The following is a 16,816-nucleotide window of genomic DNA, read 5'->3' as shown; positions in this document are numbered from 1 at the left end:
TGGCCAGCACAAAATTTACTGTCGGGACAAGGCCAGACCAACCATGAGAACGTCAAGAACCATATATGTGCTTCATTCATTGGCTCGAACACTTTCGACCGATACCACTGTTCCAACAGCTCACACGGTACATGTTCTAATTCTGATTTATTTAGTTTCATATTCTTTCGATGGATATTTCATTTATATCTATGGTTACTACAAAAACTCATCATTTCTATATTCATTTATCTCCTTCCTTGTTTACTTACGCATGCACAAATTCTCCTTTCGTTTTATCTTTTGTCGTCCATGCTTGATGGGCAAGAGACTTAATTGAATCCATGATTCAGTTTACGACAGATCAGAATCATGCATAAAGTATAGCATGTATAACATAGAAATCTCTCTCATGACGCATAGGGCTTACGGTCTTATAGATAATGTGCACGCACAAAAAAAATGGTTTTAATTCCTCCTTTCAATTGAGTGTCCAAAACGCTACCAATTAATTCATACTAATCCAGATAATGTATGATAAATCTGCTACTGTTTTCTCAGATGAGGGTTGAACGAGGGGATTCGCTCTGTCTGCTGTCTATATTTAATCAGACCAAGGGTGGCATCCGATTACGATTGCTGGGTGCGTTTTGCTCTCGTATATAAAACACCATCTTGACGAGGATATCAAATTCCATGCTGTTGTTCTACAAAGGGATCTGCTTTTATCTAATCCTTTCTTGACGCCCCATAATGTGGGTATCTGTAGCGGCCATGATTTGATCGGTCTAAAGAAGCCATGGAATAATAGCTGTTCAAGTAGAGGTATCAAATCAGATTGTTCTTCCACGTTTCCTTTATTTTTCTTTTTTTTATCCGTGCATTTATTATCGTGTCACCATTAGACTCCTATCTGTCTTGATTCTTTTGGTTGGTAAAAATAATATGTACATACGAATTATCCATCTCAAAAATAATAAGCTAACCCAATATAGTGATGAATGTATATATGCATGCTGTCTTGATCCTCCTCATTTTCTTCATGCAATATCATTTTTTTTTCATAAATTTAAACATCAATCTTGGATTCGTAAACCCTATCCAAATTTTTAACAATTTTAATATATCTTTATATACACTAAATTTTTTTATTTATAAACAATTAGATATCATTTCCATAGAAGATAAGATAAAAAAAAATTATTTATGATAATATGGATGTGTTAAGAAGACCTCGGAATATTAGTATTATGAGTAGATGAGAGATAAAAGAATATCTAAAATCCTTAATATAAGTTATAAATAAAAAATATAAACACTTTAAATATGACTAAATATATAATTTTTTACAGCTATGATAAAATGCATATAGTTTACTTTAAATAACCACAACTTACCATTTTGTTATTATTGTATAAAGGTGCGTCTCCATTTATGGGATGTCACCACCTATCATCAGCTATGATGTGGGCATGTAGTCAGATACATATGCATGTCTGTTGTTCCCAGCTAAATCAAGATGGATAGAGTGATAGAGTAGTGTTCAAGTGGCGAGTAGCAGCTACATGGGATACATCCTCCTCCCACCTGAGCCGGCCTCTCTCTGACAGTTGAAGTAGACGGCAGCCACAGGCGAGCCGAGGTTGTAGAGCTCGGCGAAGTCCCTGGTGTTGAAGTTTTGCCGCCAGCCCGGGGTGTACACCGTCTGCCGACCCAACTGCAGGAAGAGGACGAACACGAAGCGATGGATCCCCAGAGTTGGCCTTGGACTTTCGTAGCTGATCACCTCCTGTCCTGCACAACGGAACCAGGGAAATATCTATATACACTTACGATCAAACATTATGACTGCGAGATTTGAGAACAGTCCTCTGTTCGATGCGCATCTCACCGAAGGTTGCCCCTGTAGTACCAGGAATATCCGTCACTAACCTGCACGAATCATGATCACTACAAGCGTCGCATACATGGAGCTGCTCGACGAAGAAGACAAGTAGGTTAATTATTACCATTGGAGGTATTCCCTAAGGTTTGGTTCACTCGGACTCGGAGCATCTGGGTCAACCATCACCTGCATTGCGTAGACCGTGAGAAACCCTAGAAACAAGGAGCACGAGGCTTTTGACTTTGGTCGCATGTACCGACGGTCTTACGAGGGTGTAAAGGCTTCTGAGGTCATGTCCTCCGACCTCAACCCTGGGTTGGTTGACCACCTGGGAGGGCTTGAACTCGCGGCCATTGGTGACCTCCCTAGATCCGTAGCTAACACCAAGTGTGGTGGTTCTGACGAAGGGGTCGATAACATCACCGATCACCCTGCCCACCACCAAAGGATCCCTTTCCCTGCTCATTAGCACGCAGAAGAACTCAAGTAGGATAGAGAGCCGAGGTTTTCTGGTGTCATGGGGATGTACTCCACTTACCACCCCTATATATAGTCTTTCCGCCTTGGGCGGCTTGCGTGTTCGACGTGGTAGAATCTATATCCATCGACAGACGTTTGTGGTCATGTTGTAGTAACTGTGTGGCTGCGTAATTATCGGTATCTTCTCCGGTCTCTTGAATTGTCCTGTCCGGTAGAATCGGATGGAAGCACCAATGCGACTCGAGATCATATTCTGTTCGACGATTTCTCATCTCATTTGCCCGTAGGATTAGAGATGGCGACGAACACGAACCGATCCTTCTGTCGAGGGAAGTTGGACGACATGCATTCCCTGGCTTTGAAGAATCTGCTTGCCTGTTACGATGGAAAAAGGTGGAGAGGATAAGAACGCCGAGTGAGAAGGCGAAAAATCCTTTTGCGTTAGTGGTGTCAAAGGAGGCACATTGTGGTCGGAAAGAACGAAGAAGGTGGTGTTGTCGTGAAACCACAAGAAGGTGGCAAAGCATATATGCACTTGCCCGGTTAGGAATATGGAGTTCCCGGAGTTATCACAAACGAATCATGCGCTAGTAATATCTGGTACTACTCTTTCGAGCACGCGTTTCCGATTCAACATGTCGAATTGCGAGACACATCTTCCTGTCGCTCTGCACTCGGACGTATTCATACCCCCTGCATTACATATGCGAAACCGATGTTTGTCTGGTTTTTCGGTTTATGTATAGGTCGTCAATTAGTGCTTTAACTTTTAGATGAGTACAGCCATTAATGATGGAGATGACGGAGCTCAAAATGGTTGACGAGGCTGCGAGGAAACTTGCAGAGAAGACAAGAAAATGAGTTATCCGTACTGAATAGATTCACACCACCACCACCACCACCTCACGACCTGCAACCAAACTATCGACTTGGAGAGAACGAGCACAACACGCTCCGCGAATTGGCTCGGTCGAGCAAGAATTGGGCTGTCTCGTGCACTCTCTCGAAGCCTGGACAGGGCTCGCTGCTCTGTACTGAGCATGGACTGCGGAGAAATACAATAAACAAACAGTACATGTCCATTTCCAGCAGCGGATATGCAGGTGAGACCAAGCAAACCCATGAAATGATCGTAGACTAAACAACACCCGATCTATGTACATTCGAATCCCGGACATGGTAGGCTTAATGGCAATCCTACTCGATCGAAGGAGCGTCATTAACCTTGGAAAAATACTTCACCGGAACTGGGTTGGGGGATTGCTCTTGCTTTGTAAGATCTGATCCAGGTTTTGGTGGGAAGCGAGGAGCTTGTCCAAGATGGACCAATCCCAATTCAACCTCTCCTGTGGAAGAGTTACTCCTCCGCCCAACGTCGATCTCATGGAAACAGGAGGCACTGGGGGAGAGACAAAAGGTTCAGAGCTTAGTAGCTGGGGAAGATGCATCGAGACATTGAAGGAGAACTCGGATGGTGGATGAAAGGTTTGCTTCCTCTCCATCGTACGGGAGCTTCTTGCACTGGAATCGAATTGGTCTTCCTCGACCACTGTTTCAGGTAGGATGTGCGTCGGATGGCTCTTTTTCTGGAAAACCTTGCAGACAACCCATGCATCTTCCTGCACGATACAAAACCAGAATCCTCTGAGTTCATAATTTACCAGCTGAATATAGGAATTTCTGTTCGTCGATTGATGCAGAGTTTAAAGAGAATAACAAAGTAGAGGATGTCAAATGAGCATTGAGCATGTCACGGATGAGAGGGTTTGGACCCTAAATCTCATGATCAGACTAATATTTAAGGTGTAAAAGACGAATGCTTCTGCACCTGAACCTCTGAGGTCTCTCGGTCGAGGCGATACTCATGCATGATCCAATCTGTCTTCCGGCCATGAGGAGCTCGTCCGGTGTAGAATACTAGGGTTTTCCTCATGCCAATCCTCTTTGAGTTGCCAAGATGTATGGCCTTGTCCCTCCCAGTAGCCTTCCAGAAGCCGGCAGCCGTCGCTCGGTTGGTTCGTGTACCGGTTGGGTATTTCTTATCCTTACGGCAGAAGAAGTACCACTCATTTTGAGGCCCCGATTCGATTCTACACTTGTCTGCATGGCATCAAACTCCACAGTAGTTTCATGTTCTTCGTATGTCATGCATGCTCTGAAAAGAAAGGTAGCCTCCGTGATTTGGTAGACAAAGCTTAAGGAAAAGGAGTGACCTTTGAGGTCCCATGGTTCGAGTTTGTTGAGGTCGACGTCCCCTATGATGTCGAGATCGATGGCTTCGTAGGCTAGCTTCTTCCTCAGGTAATAGTAGAGGAGCTCCTCATCGGTCGGGTGAAACCGGAAGCCAGGAGGCACCATCAGCTGCCGGTTGCTGGTAATCATACTCGATCGTTCTGATATCCGAGAAATACACGAAGACGAAGAGAAGGCTTATGCTCACACGGAAGCGCACAAAAGAGGAAGAACATCTCCATCATAAGAACTCACCTCGAGCAAGAACGAGGGTTCGTTGATCTCTCGGCGGAATAGCGGCAAAGGACAAGAACGAAAGCCAAGAGCGAGAGGGTTTGATCTGCTAAATAGTACTTTGACCAGCCAACAGTCAAAGCGTATGCAGGTGGAAACAATGTACGGTGTCTAATGCGACAGTCAAAGATGATCGAGTTAATGGACAGTTCTTGGAGTGTAATGAGAGAAAAGGGAGATGGCTGTTGAATAGGGGACCTGTCAAAAGATGGCCTCACGAGGAGTGTGGAGACGTCCAGACCAGTCAAGGGGAAGAGATCGCAGAAGCAATGGCCTTTTCATGTGACAGAGATAGAGACAATAAGAGAATATGTGGCTCTCATGCCACATTCCATTCCTATTCTCCCAACTCCTATCCCATACCCACGCATCATCTCTCTCTCTCTCTCTCTTTCTCTCATGCAACTTTGACCCCTTTTCTTTAATTATGGTTATTTCATCATGTGAAGTATTCAAGCTTGTCTTAGGAAACGCCTTGGAAGCAAAATCTGCAAGTTAAGGTCACATTGTTTTACGCGAGATTAATCGAGGAGGCTGCCTGGAGTTGCGTTGGACGTGAATCCAAGAAATCAAGGGAGCCAGCAGAACCCTCGAATTCCGCAGGGCGAGGAAGGAGTTGCACGTGCAACAAGGTCCGGCAGCGGCACTCCGCCGCACCACTCGGTTCGAGATTGACTCCGGTGCAGTATCTGCCGAACGTAAAAGGGAGGCTGTGGGCGTACATCCGTTGCTGACTTTAGCACTTCATACGCCATTACTTCACACCATCCGGTCAAAAGCATAGGAGGACGATACTTGATTCATCTGGTTTGGTGTGTCCAGCTGTGATCCCTCGTTCCTGTTTCTGGACTGGGAAGACAGACTCTTACGGGCGGAATTGATCGGTCCATGATCGGAACTGTCTTAGTTTTCAGACCTTGGAAACAGAGAGGGAGAGAAGGGTAGGTGAAGTGAGGAGGAGGAACGAGGGATGTGGAAGTCCAACCTTCCTTGTTCTTCGCCTACATTTCCGTGCTCTGTCCCTCGGCATCCCTGAAGAGGGTGTCGGCGTCTTTCTAATTTCCTCGATCTCCTAACATGAAACGCGTTGTTCTGTGTGCACGCACCGTCTTGCTGTCTGCCTGATAGCAAAAGAAGAGCTCGTGGTTGAAGACAAGATGGGCTGAGAGGAAGAAGCCAAATATTACGTCAAACATCCCATTATTTCCTCTCACGTTGTGTTGTGCACAAGTATTGGGTTCCACCTTAATCTAACTCGAATTAATTTTGCTATTTACATTAGAGGATATATATATATATATATATATATATATATATATATATATATATATATATATATATATATATATATATATATATAAGATAGAATAGACATATGCTAAGGAGTTGAATGAATAGGTAAAATAATTAATGTGAGTTTTTAAGAAAGAGATAAAAGAATATCTAAAAAATCTTGATAGAAACTATAAATAAAAATTTAAATATTATGAACTATATAATAAATTTCAAATAATTAAAATTTATGATTTTGTTTTTATTGTTATTTACAGTAAGTAGATTTGATCGGTTTTGGTTAATTAGATAAGAGACGGTTTGGGCTGAGGCGGCCCACTCGCAGGCCTCCCTGTAAGACTAATCATGATCACCTTCTCCTATAGACTCTCCTCCTCCGATGTCAATGCGAAGGAGCGCCGGCGGTCACAGACGCAGTTGGTAAAATTGATAGAAAGGAAACCCCCACGAAAAGAGCGTGCATTCATGCAGATGACCGGAAGACGACAAGTAGCACAGGGTGGTAGACAATGCGAAAAGCTACAGGGCGGGCACCTAACTTGGACCTCAGCTGCCGCAGGGGCAAGGACACGAGGCGGCGGCGGCCTGTCTTTCTTGCCGCCGTTACCTGTTCAGGTATCGAAGAGGTGAGGAAGAAGGAGCACAAAAGAGGAAGCGGAAGGGGATGACGATGAGGTGGTACCGCGAGTCGTGTCCCCGTCACCACGTACTCAGTCCGTCATCCATGAATCGCTTTCTAGCTTTTGGCCCCCTCCAAGTCATCAGCTACCTATCACGTGTTGCTCGCTTTATCTTCTCCATATCCCGATGCACAACACCCTCTCTTTTCTCGATTGATTCCCCCACAAGAGCAAGCATCACTTGGAAAACAAACATGTAGACGACGGAGCGTTCGATGGGATTGGGACGACCTTAATCAGCTGACATGATCGTCGAATAGGATTTGGCTTTGGTCGGAAGTTGTATAGAAAGAAAAAGGCAATCGTAATCAAATGGAATTTGACCTGTCACTGCTTGATATAAATGATCATCGATTATATATCGACAGCAACAGTATACTCTCGTGGGCCTTTCGGCTAATGGGTGTTGACAAGAGAGAGACGCTTGTGAGTAAGACTGCACTATGTGCGTAAGACTTTAAAGAGCAATCATGATTGTTTCCCGATACATATAGATTCACATATACATAGATATGATGATGATGATGATGATGCAGCAGAATATTAAGTGGACCATGCTCGAACATTATTAGCATGGAGAAACCTCATCTCAACCTGCTTATTGCTGTTCAGTTCCTTCCTTATACCGCAAACGGGCTTCGGTGTTATCAGCATACATGGAAAGGCACAGGAAAGGCAGGTTTCCATGAACGACGGGAACTGAGTGCTTCATGCAACATTGCGTCGCAGAACATACCGACGTCTGCTATTCTAGAATGAGATGGATCGGTTTGCATTGTTTTATATGAATGCATTATGTTTCATCCACCTGAGTTGGTGAAGCAGAATCCTTTCGATGTCCGTCCAACTCGGTGGAGAAACCTTAAGAGCAGTGTGTTGTGATTTCTTTGGTCTAAAGTAAACGGCAGGGTTGGGGCAATTCTTTCATCTGGGAAGAATGGGACGGAAGATGGCGTCGTTGTAAAGATATGCAAGGCTTACTAGAAAGTAGTCATGGCACGAGTCAAGCACCAAAGACATGCAGACTTTAAAGCCATATAAATTCTCTCTCTAGGACAACTTGTGCAAGGCAAGGCAAGGCAAGGCAAGAGGGCAAACCTCTCTCTTCCTAAATCGCATGCAAGCAAAGAAAGGAATTGGAAAGAGATTGCCCTCATCGCCTTCTCTTCCCACCTCCCCCTCTCCTTGTCTCTTTTTTAAGTCTCTCCCCCATCCTTCTTCTTCCCCCCTCTCTCTCTCTCTCTCTCTCCCCTTCTGATGGCTGTCTCCATCTTGCTCAGGTCAAGGATAGTTTCGATGTTCCTTCTGTATAACCTTTTATCCTCAGGTGCATTCTCTTCTCTGTTTCTCTCATGCCTGTATACGACCGATACATCTCTAATGAAACGTTGTTGTCATCTACATCTTGCTATGACCAATTTCATTTCTTTGGATGTATCGTCTAAAACTAGACTCGGCAATCGGCAATATGTTTCCATAAGATAAGAAGCGAAGAAATATTTGTGGAGTAAAAGCAGTGGTGGTGGTGTTCTTTTGCAGAGTTTGGCTTCCTTCGACTTGGTTCTTCGCTAGGCATCAACTACGGGCAGGTAGCCAACAATCTACCATCGCCGGAACAAGTGCGCCTCCTCTTGACCTCCCTCAGGATCACCAAGACGAGGATTTACGACACCAACCCTCGAGTCCTCACAGCATTCGCCAACACCGGCATCGACCTCATCGTGACGGTGCCGAACGAGGCCGTGGGCGTGATGATGGACCCTCGACAAGCTCTGCAATGGGTCATGACCAACGTACAACCCTACTTTCCGGCCACGAAGATTACCGGCATCTCCGTCGGCAACGAAGTGTACACGAGCGACGACCCGACCTTGATGTCGAACCTCGTCCCGGCGCTGCTCAGCATCCACTCCGCCCTCGTCCAACTCGGCCTCGACTCGTACATTCACGTGTCGACGGCGAATTCGCTGGCGGTGCTGGAGAACTCGTACCCGCCGTCGATGGGGTCATTCAAGCCGGAGATGGCGAACCTGTTGGTGCCGTTCCTTCAGTTCCTGGCCGCGACGAAATCGCCCTTCTGGATCAATGCGTACCCCTACTTCGCCTACAAGGATAGCCCTGCGAAGGTCTCGCTAGACTACGTTCTGTTCAACCCGAACGCAGGGATGGTGGATCCTTACACCAAGCTTCGCTACGACAACATGCTGTACGCTCAAGTGGACGCCGTCATCTTCGCCATTGCCCGGTTGGGCTACGGCGCCGTGGACGTCAGGGTGTCGGAGACCGGATGGCCATCGAAAGGCGACCCCAACGAGGTCGGCGCCACCGTGGAGAACGCCAGGGCTTACAACAGGAACCTGCTCCTGAGGCAGATCAGGAGCGAGGGGACTCCGGTGAGGCCAAACCAGAGATTGGAGGTCTACTTGTTTGCCCTGTTCAACGAGGACATGAAGCCCGGGCCGACCTCGGAGCGGAACTACGGACTGTATCAACCCGACGGGACCATGGTCTATAACGTCGGCCTGGCCGCATTGACATCTTCTGCATCCGTTTCTCTCACATCTTCCGCGACAAGGGTATGTTCTCGTCTCCCTTTACTATTACAATGCGGATCAGTATCCTGCATCTTCCAACTAGAAGAAGATTTCAATCATGGCTCGCAACGCAGTAATGTGAGATAAATGAGGGAACAAAGTTAGCTGTAATCTATGCATATATTTACCAAAGAAGGAGGGTGGAAAACAGGGGAGGAGAGTTTTGGATTAACTTGCTATCGTGAATGATGCAGGACATGAGGAAGGAAGTTGGCAGCTTGTGGTACTGGATTCTCATGTTCTCGTTGACTTTCCAAGCTTTTATGAGAATGGCAATCTAACGAAAGAGGAATGGCTTCACACGTGATGACTCTTCTCTTTGGTTTTCTCTTTTACAAGGAAAATGGAGAGACCATGAACCGCATTCATGTCATGGGACTTCCTCTTTGCCCAAACACCACCAAGAAGAAGAAGCAGCAGCGGCAGTACACCAGTGGAGGTATTCCCCCTTCCACTATCCTCTTTATCTAATCTACTACAACCACTTCTCTCTGCTTCCAAATCTAACCACGGAAGCTGCTCGGATTCCCTTCCCTTTCACTGAAAGGTATGGCAAAGTAGGTCTCGGTAATCGAATTGGCGAAAAGGCCAAAGGGGTCCGTCCCATTTTTTTGTCATGTGGTATGAGAATTTGAGACCTTTTGCTTTTTTTTTTCTTGGCTTTGAGTGCTGCAGGAACAAAAGCAATCGAAAGCTTTGCGACGTGGAACGCACTCCGGTGGCTGTATAATATGATGTTCCCATTCTCACTTTGTTTCTTTGATTCGTTATTAAAGTGTAATCATAAGCTAAATAAAGAAAGAGTGCCATTATTTGGAGGAGAGCTAATTGCTTTCTGCTGCCTAGCTTTTACGATTCCCTGAGCAGAAGACATGGCAGGGAGTGTTTCCATGCCATGTGAGCTCGGATCTCTGTTTGCTCCCCTCACTCTCGTGGAGCCATTTACCCAAGCCGCAAATATATTACTCCCGTATGCGCACGAAGAAGAAGAAGAAGAAGAAGAAGAAGAAGAAGAAGTGCCGTGGCCTGATGACCAGCCCACGCACTCGATAAAGATCACCTCTACTGCATGATTCTCTTCGAGCCACTTGTGCGTTCATACTCAATGATCCAACCATCTTTCCCCACCTCATGATATAGCCGAATCCCCACCACAGTTCATAATATGTGTGCCACAAACTTTAGTAGTCAAATGTAATGGATATATGATGAGAAAAAAATATTTTCCGAGTGCTTATACAAATAAAATGACGAGAACAAGCATCGTCGCCAGCATGAATGAGATCCTTCCTTTCTCTCATCCAGTAGTACGATCACCAATTAAGCATCTGCTTTCCCTGATGGCTTTCATTGCTCGGTGTATGATATATACATATAATCTTCGCTATCGGCCATGCTCGAGCTTCAAAAGAAGGAAAATAATAGTGTTGAGTGAAATGCAACCAAGCCTGTGGATGGAAATGGTCTAAATGAGACCTTGGAAAGAATGTTAATGGTAGATGGGGAACAAACAAGTAGTATAGACAAAGAAAAAGATACAAAAGATTGGACTTTCCCTCGCAGTCTAGTCATGCTTGCTTCTCGGTGTCATATTCCTCCTACATGATTGGTGCTTGCATGTGAGATTTCTCAGGAATTCGGAGATAAAAGTTCTGCGTCGAAGAAACATTTGATTCTTCGACTATAAACCGTAGTGTCTTAAAGAGTATTCCAATGCTTGCTGATTGGGGCAAATCAACTCCTTTACTTTTGCCCCATTCTTGTAGATCTTAAAGGTCGGTACCATCCTCACATTCTCAGCTTCGCCGACTGCAGGGATCGCATTCACATCGACCTAAGTCGAAATACAAGATGAGATCAGTGAGATGAAGTATATGTGCACAAACAAAAGTGAGGTTACCCTCTAGAGTGCAAGGTCAAAAAGATACAAAGTTACCTTCAGAAAGTTCACTGATGGATACCTCGTACAGAGTGCATTCACAAACGGGGTGATCTGATTGCAATTGTGGTTGAATGCCACCATGAAATGGACAACAGAAACTCCTGAACATGTTCAGTTTTATTATTCTTAGAGTGAAGAAACGAGTATAAATCCAAGCACAGATGAACAAGATCATAAAAGAATATAACTGGACATCTGTAGCTCACTCTACCAAATAAGGACCAGCTCTGTTGCCATCATAGTTTATAGAATCAAAAGAGTGCAGGAATTAACTTTTCGAATGTTGAACGTAAGTGCTTTAGTTTAACCTCAACTAGAGTAGAATTAAGCTGTGAAATATGGAAATAATATTTTAATTAGGTTAACAGAAGTGAAAATGAAAAGGATAGATCATCAAGTTGGGCTTTATTATGGAAAACGCTCCTGCTAAAGTGCAGACAAATATCACTCGTCGACGTTGAAGCAGACATTGCTCCAATTCACATGTTGCTTGGCTGACAGTAATGGTCCTTTTCAGGACATCAAGACTAATCACTTGAATGCAATTAAAAATTCATATGGTAAGGCCAAGGTGGGCAAGAAAAATTTTTCGAGCAACGAAGGACGAGATAAATGGTAGATATATATAGAAATTAAAACACAAGTAAAATCTCACCAGGTAAAGTTATGGCTGCTTGGAATTGTTCAAACCCTTTGATCTCCTCGACCTCCCCACCAAACTTCAGATTGGAGACCTCCTCACCTCGAGAGGTTTTCAGTGCCACCTGGGCATGAAAGAGGGCCTCAGCCACCTCCGTATCTCCTGGAAGTTCCTTCCTGAGAACCTCATAGTCTCTCACAGCTTCCGTCCATCGCTCAAGCTGATCGTCACGGAGAACAACACAAACTTCTTCCATTGTAAGCATAATCATATAGAATCCGTGTTCAACAAAACGAAAGAAAAGTATATACACCTTGGTATATGAGGCAGCACGTCTAAGAAGAGCCTTGGCGTAGTCGGGTTGAATCACGAGGGCTTGATTGCAGTCCTCGATAGTCTTCTCCCATTGTCCAAGCTTGGATCTGCAAGCAGCTCTATTGCAGTACAGGACAGGGTTTGAGGGGTCATACTTGAGCCCTTCCCCATAAGCTAAGCTTGCTTCCACAAATTTTCCAGAATTGAAAAGTTCATTGCCTAACACTCGTGATCGGGATACTGATCTAACATTGTTCAGCATCATGGACACCTCTACATTTCCAGGATCCACCTGCCTGGCTTTCTCAGCTGCAGCAACTGCGTTTTCAAACCTGAAAATAGTTCGCTGGCCATTCTCATTGATCCAGAACTTTGAAATTGCATCTCTAGCTAGTGTAAAATTTTGAGCTCACCTTCCACGGACCATTTCAACTTGAGCACGGACAACATACATGTACGAATCGGACAACATACCAAAGAACTTTGAGTTTGAGGATGATGAGGATAAGCTCTCGAGTTTGGATGCAGCAGATATAGCTAAATCAGCTTCCTCTAGCTGATGGAGCCGGAGATGTGCTTCTGCTTTTGAAGCCATGAGCTGCAAATTCTTACTTTGTGAGGCTACAAGCCAGCTTTAGTGAGCCATCTGCGCTAAAAAATTTACGCACACGTTGGGAATTTACCAATAGTGAAGAGTCTGCTCCTTCGGCAATGGCAGCAACGGTCTCCTTTAACGCAGTTTTCCAATCTCCAAACTTTCGGGCATCCGCATATCTGTTCAAATGCCTCTCCACAGCTTGCAGCTTCTGCAACTCAACAGGATCCGGATGTGGACCAGCTGAGACGAGATGCCTCCGAGCATTCTCGACCTGTCCTAATCTGTAATTCAAAATCAGATGTAGCAAACACGGAAATGATATTTCTTTCGGAAGCCTAGCTCGATTAAAAGTGCTAAAAAGTTGTTACAGGTTAACTTGAAGTGGAAGCTGCGGATCTCACGATCATCAAGAATTCATTAAGATGAATAAAAAAAATAGGGATCTCTATTGGGACTCAAAAGGAGCAACAAAAATAAATAGTCGACTAAATACGAAAAAGCGTTGAGCAGAGCAAAACTGGAAGCTCTTCAATCTTAACAAAAGCCATTAATTGGACAGGAGATCAAGGGAAGTTCATAATTGTGTTACTGATAGCTACCAAGAAAAATGTCCGGAACAATCTATAAATCATATTAAATGACAGATGTAGCTGACCAAAGCTAAATGAACTACTAATAATCCAACAATACTGGTGGACGAGAATATGGGTTGATGGCCAGCATTCACTGCACCAAAGAACGATCTGTTACCAACAAAATCGAGATTCACACAAACTAAAAGCATTTAACGTAAGCTTGAGCGATAAGAAAGAACAGAATAGGTATGATGTCCAATTCGCAGTTATAAGTTTTGTAGATAATGGCACCATAACTGACCTTAAAAGCAAGGATGCCAGCCTCTGGTGAGCACGCCCAAATGCCGGATCCAGAAGCAAGGCCTCTTCGCACTCCTTCACCGCCTCCCCTAATCTCCGAAGACCTGTAAGTGCCGCCGCCCGGTTGCTGCGGCAGACGGCGCTGTCGGGGCACAACGCGATCGCCCTGTCGTAAAGTTTCAAAGCCTCTGCAAACTGCCCTTTCCGATATTGTTCATTCCCTACCCTCTTCACCTCCTCCGGATCCATACTGACCATCGCCCTTCTCAGTGCAGAATCCACTCCATTGCTCGCCACCACTTCAGGTGGCTTTCCTCCACCAGCAGCGTTAGTCCCGCCCCTCACTATATTCCCGTGGCCGTAATTCCCAGTTCCAGATCCAAGCACGTCGGCCCTCACTGCACTCCGGCTCATCATGCCCGTCTTGACAATCTTTCCCGACGGACATATGTTCCCTGCCGGGAGCACATTGGTCACCGGAGAGCTCGCGGAGCTGCTACCGGAACCGGAACCGGAGGTGGAGCCGGACGAGAAGCTGCCACCGGTGTAGATAAGTGGAACGGAGCCGGAACGACGGTGCCCGGGTTTGGAGCTCCTGGTTTCCATGGCACCGGGGATGGGCTCATTGGGGGCCAGAAGGAGCTCGCCGGAGTGAGAACGCCTCCCGGAGAGGCCAAGATCGGATCTTTTGGAGTCGGCATGAGAGGCGGGCTTACCGGAGATGGAACCGGAGGAGCCGGAGCTGCTGGTGGTGGCGGCGGGGCGAGTCGGGAGGGGCGAAACAGGAGAGCTGAGGTCGGGGAAGTCCTTGGAGTCGGGCTTGTTGGCCTCGAAGCTTAAAGCAGTGCGGAGACGATCCGAAACGGAGTCCAGCGCCGGTTCGCTGCTCGACTTGTGGGTTCTGGCGCCGGAGGCGTCGACAAGATGCGACATTTGGGCTGCAGATCTCGTCCGAAAGCTGCAACCTTGGGAACACTAGAGGAAGGAGTGGAGTGCGCGGAGGGGGACAGGGAGCGAGAAAGATTGGATCTTGGGAGGTGAGGGAGAGGTAGCCATGAGAAGAAGCTGGGAAAGGTGGGATTTTTTTTCTTTTTTTTATTTTTTTGGGGTGGGGTGTAGAGAGAAAGGACTGAAATGGGGAGATGGGGATCCCGTGATGGGAAAGGAGGAAGCAAGGAATGAATGAGGGTAGATTTGGAGACGTAGAATAGAAGAATAAAAGCGAGGCGAGGAGGAGAGAACAAATCAGTAGACTTCTTTCTCTCTCTCTCTCTTTTTTTTTTCTTTTGTTGTCTTTCTCCTCTTCCCCACTCAGCGTTCTTCTCTTTCTCTACACTGCCATCTCCATCTCATTACCATCCTGCTGCTGCTTCACGAGACACCCTGAGCTCTCTCTCTCTCTCTCTCTCTCTCGTGGAAGAAGAAGAAGCGCACGTTTAAGGTAAGTTGACGTCTATCCACCTTCGTCGCAATTAAATGGAGGCTAAAAACCAAAGTTATCGTTCTTTTATCTGTTTCCTTGTATGTTTCTCTGAAGATTAAAGACGAAATGGATGAGGCAATGGAATATACTCGGCACATGTCGATATTCCACACCATTTATTGATGCATAAACACACTGCCTTATTTTTAATATATATATATATATATATATATATATATATTGTAGATTTTGTACTGTAAATGTTTTTGTTTGTTTTGTGATTTGATTTCTGTAATAAAATTATCTCGTTGGAGACAACAGTACTTTCACTGTGTCATCTCGCATGCAAGCTGGAAAGGAAAGGAAAGGCTTGCAGATCCAGAGACCTCGGAATACCGAGAACGCCCCTGTTTATAGTGGAGAATCACGTGGCCTGCCCCCGTCTCTTTGTCGAATCCCTACGGTACCCTCGCCCCTCGCCCCCCCCACCCCCGGGGAGAGACAACGCGATGCGGCGTGGGGGATTCCGGAGAAGGTGAAGGGTATTCGCGTCAATGTGTGCTGCCTCCCGACAGGGGCAGCTGGCCATGTGATTGGTGCTTTGCCAGCTGGCCCACTGGAGGAACCAGATGGTCGCCAGCTAAGCAGCGACTGCGCCACCCGGTCATCACACGGCGAGTCATCGGACACCGGTCCAAACATGTTCTGTGGCAGTAAAGCCTTTTTCCACATTACAAATTAATCCTTTTTTCCCTCCTAAAAAATCGATTTTTCTTATTTAATTTTGTTGATAATCAATGTGCCCAATCGCTCAGACGACTGTCTCACTCGGTATCGAGACGATCCAGCTGGCCATTTCTTGCATGTATCTGCAATAATAATTTAGCTTGGAATTATGTCCCACGAGCATGCGTGCAGCCTCTCCTCGTTCTTCTCGTTGGTGTTGGCTACTTGTTGATCTCGATCTTGCTCGGTAAAAGATTCCATCATCATGGAGCTGGACACTTCCATCCGGTGGTGGTGGTGGTGGTGGTGGTGGTGATGGGAAATAATGTTTAGGTGGTGGATTAAGACAATAACCATTTACGTGACATGGCCCATGCACGCAACACATTGCGTCCGGGACTACTACTTGCCCCGTTTGCTAGGTCAAAAGTGTGGCTGTGCATGCGACGAGGCAGCGCCTTCCATTGGCTCCGAAGCTTTCCGATGAGAGCGAGTGGAAGGGTGATTAAACTAGGAACAACAAGAGGGGTGAACGAACGCTTAAACAAATGGATTCACGGTCCTCGGATGCTTTCATCTGCCATTGTTTAATGCAGCCAGCGGCCTTCGATTATTTTACGGCACAGCTTTTTCTGATTCTTTTGCAATATTTTTGTTCTTCTCATGATGTCACCTGATGCTGAGGTTGTACTCGGTGCAAAGTGGGCTTCCTCTTTTAGGCGTCTTCGTCACGAGCATAAGGTCCCCATATTGGGTGTGCAAACAACTGGGAGCCCTCGAAATGATCATATTCCTTTCACCACCTGCCCCCACTGTGAAGTACTGCGTCATCGATCTGCTCTCCGCTGCCTTCTGCTATC

The 16,816-nt window shown here is 45.9% G+C and overlaps 4 protein-coding genes across 9 annotated transcripts; 1 reads left to right on the top strand and 3 right to left on the bottom strand.

The window, feature by feature from the left end:
- Window positions 1–1,353: 1,353 nt before the first annotated feature.
- Window positions 1,354–2,394, bottom strand: LOC103969848 (protein VERNALIZATION 3). Its single transcript, XM_009383489.3, has 4 exons — window positions 2,133–2,394; window positions 1,989–2,050; window positions 1,871–1,911; window positions 1,354–1,773 (listed from the first exon to the last, which is right to left on the bottom strand). The coding sequence occupies exons 1-4, from the start codon at window positions 2,328–2,330 to the stop codon at window positions 1,541–1,543; spliced, it is 534 nt and encodes a 177-aa protein (XP_009381764.2). The 5' UTR covers window positions 2,331–2,394; the 3' UTR covers window positions 1,354–1,540.
- Window positions 2,395–3,224: 830 nt separating this feature from the next.
- LOC135584721 (NAC domain-containing protein 76-like) lies at window positions 3,225–5,109 on the bottom strand. 2 transcript variants are annotated; one of them, XM_065085565.1, is made up of 4 exons: window positions 4,832–5,109; window positions 4,558–4,737; window positions 4,173–4,444; window positions 3,225–3,963 (listed from the first exon to the last, which is right to left on the bottom strand). In XM_065085565.1, the coding sequence occupies exons 2-4, from the start codon at window positions 4,724–4,726 to the stop codon at window positions 3,583–3,585; spliced, it is 822 nt and encodes a 273-aa protein (XP_064941637.1). In that variant the 5' UTR covers window positions 4,727–4,737; window positions 4,832–5,109; the 3' UTR covers window positions 3,225–3,582. The 2 variants fall into 2 exon arrangements, with proteins under 2 accessions (XP_064941637.1, XP_064941635.1); XM_065085563.1 differs by having other exon boundaries at window positions 4,558–5,108.
- A 2,840-nt stretch (window positions 5,110–7,949) lies between these two features.
- On the top strand, window positions 7,950–10,492 carry LOC135596040 (glucan endo-1,3-beta-glucosidase 11-like). 5 transcript variants are annotated; one of them, XR_010480751.1, is made up of 5 exons: window positions 7,957–8,170; window positions 8,383–9,419; window positions 9,632–9,660; window positions 9,777–9,876; window positions 10,113–10,251. XR_010480751.1 is itself a non-coding variant. In XM_065087708.1 (4 exons), the coding sequence occupies exons 1-4, from the start codon at window positions 8,101–8,103 to the stop codon at window positions 10,298–10,300; spliced, it is 1,395 nt and encodes a 464-aa protein (XP_064943780.1). In that variant the 5' UTR covers window positions 7,950–8,100; the 3' UTR covers window positions 10,301–10,492. The 5 variants fall into 5 exon arrangements, 3 of the variants coding, with proteins under 3 accessions (XP_064943780.1, XP_064943782.1, XP_064943781.1); XM_065087708.1 differs by lacking the exon at window positions 9,632–9,660 and having other exon boundaries at window positions 7,950–8,170; window positions 10,113–10,492; XM_065087710.1 differs by lacking the exon at window positions 10,113–10,251 and having other exon boundaries at window positions 9,777–9,877.
- Window positions 10,493–10,617: 125 nt separating this feature from the next.
- Window positions 10,618–14,997, bottom strand: LOC135596039 (inactive TPR repeat-containing thioredoxin TTL3-like). The gene is made up of 7 exons (XM_065087707.1): window positions 13,809–14,997; window positions 13,018–13,213; window positions 12,748–12,932; window positions 12,333–12,666; window positions 12,035–12,239; window positions 11,374–11,480; window positions 10,618–11,271 (listed from the first exon to the last, which is right to left on the bottom strand). The coding sequence occupies exons 1-7, from the start codon at window positions 14,738–14,740 to the stop codon at window positions 11,119–11,121; spliced, it is 2,112 nt and encodes a 703-aa protein (XP_064943779.1). The 5' UTR covers window positions 14,741–14,997; the 3' UTR covers window positions 10,618–11,118.
- Between the last annotated feature and the right edge of the window lie 1,819 nt (window positions 14,998–16,816).

The sequence above is a fragment of the Musa acuminata genome, chromosome BXJ1-10, assembly GCF_036884655.1.
Source record: "Musa acuminata AAA Group cultivar baxijiao chromosome BXJ1-10, Cavendish_Baxijiao_AAA, whole genome shotgun sequence".
Classification (NCBI taxonomy): domain Eukaryota; kingdom Viridiplantae; phylum Streptophyta; class Magnoliopsida; order Zingiberales; family Musaceae; genus Musa; species Musa acuminata.
Note: the sequence above shows the minus strand (reverse complement) of the source record. Positions and strands in the feature narration are given on the sequence as shown.

Bases quoted from the DNA above. Each gene is read 5' to 3' on its own strand.
- LOC103969848 (XM_009383489.3), bottom strand. From the start codon at position 2,330: ATGAGCAGGGAAAGGGATCCTTTGGTGGTGGGCAGGGTGATCGGTGAT. The intron at 2,051-2,132 runs GTAAGACCGTCG...TACGCAATGCAG, and splicing joins TCAGAAGCCTTTACACCCTC to GTGATGGTTGACCCAGATGC. The intron at 1,774-1,870 runs GTGAGATGCGCA...TCCGTTGTGCAG, and splicing joins TACTACAGGGGCAACCTTCG to GACAGGAGGTGATCAGCTAC.
- LOC135584721 (XM_065085565.1), bottom strand. From the start codon at position 4,726: ATGATTACCAGCAACCGGCAGCTGATGGTGCCTCCTGGCTTCCGGTTT. The intron at 4,445-4,557 runs GTCACTCCTTTT...GATGCCATGCAG, and splicing joins CGAACCATGGGACCTCAAAG to ACAAGTGTAGAATCGAATCG. The intron at 3,964-4,172 runs GTGCAGAAGCAT...TGTATCGTGCAG, and splicing joins GAGAGACCTCAGAGGTTCAG to GAAGATGCATGGGTTGTCTG.
- LOC135596040 (XM_065087708.1), top strand. From the start codon at position 8,101: ATGGCTGTCTCCATCTTGCTCAGGTCAAGGATAGTTTCGATGTTCCTT. The intron at 9,420-9,776 runs GTATGTTCTCGT...CTCTTTTACAAG, and splicing joins TCACATCTTCCGCGACAAGG to GAAAATGGAGAGACCATGAA. The intron at 9,877-10,112 runs GTATTCCCCCTT...TGAGTGCTGCAG, and splicing joins GCGGCAGTACACCAGTGGAG to GAACAAAAGCAATCGAAAGC.
- LOC135596039 (XM_065087707.1), bottom strand. From the start codon at position 14,740: ATGTCGCATCTTGTCGACGCCTCCGGCGCCAGAACCCACAAGTCGAGC. The intron at 13,214-13,808 runs GTCAGTTATGGT...TTTGAATTACAG, and splicing joins CTGGCATCCTTGCTTTTAAG to ATTAGGACAGGTCGAGAATG. The intron at 12,933-13,017 runs GTAAATTCCCAA...AAGAATTTGCAG, and splicing joins GAGCAGACTCTTCACTATTG to CTCATGGCTTCAAAAGCAGA.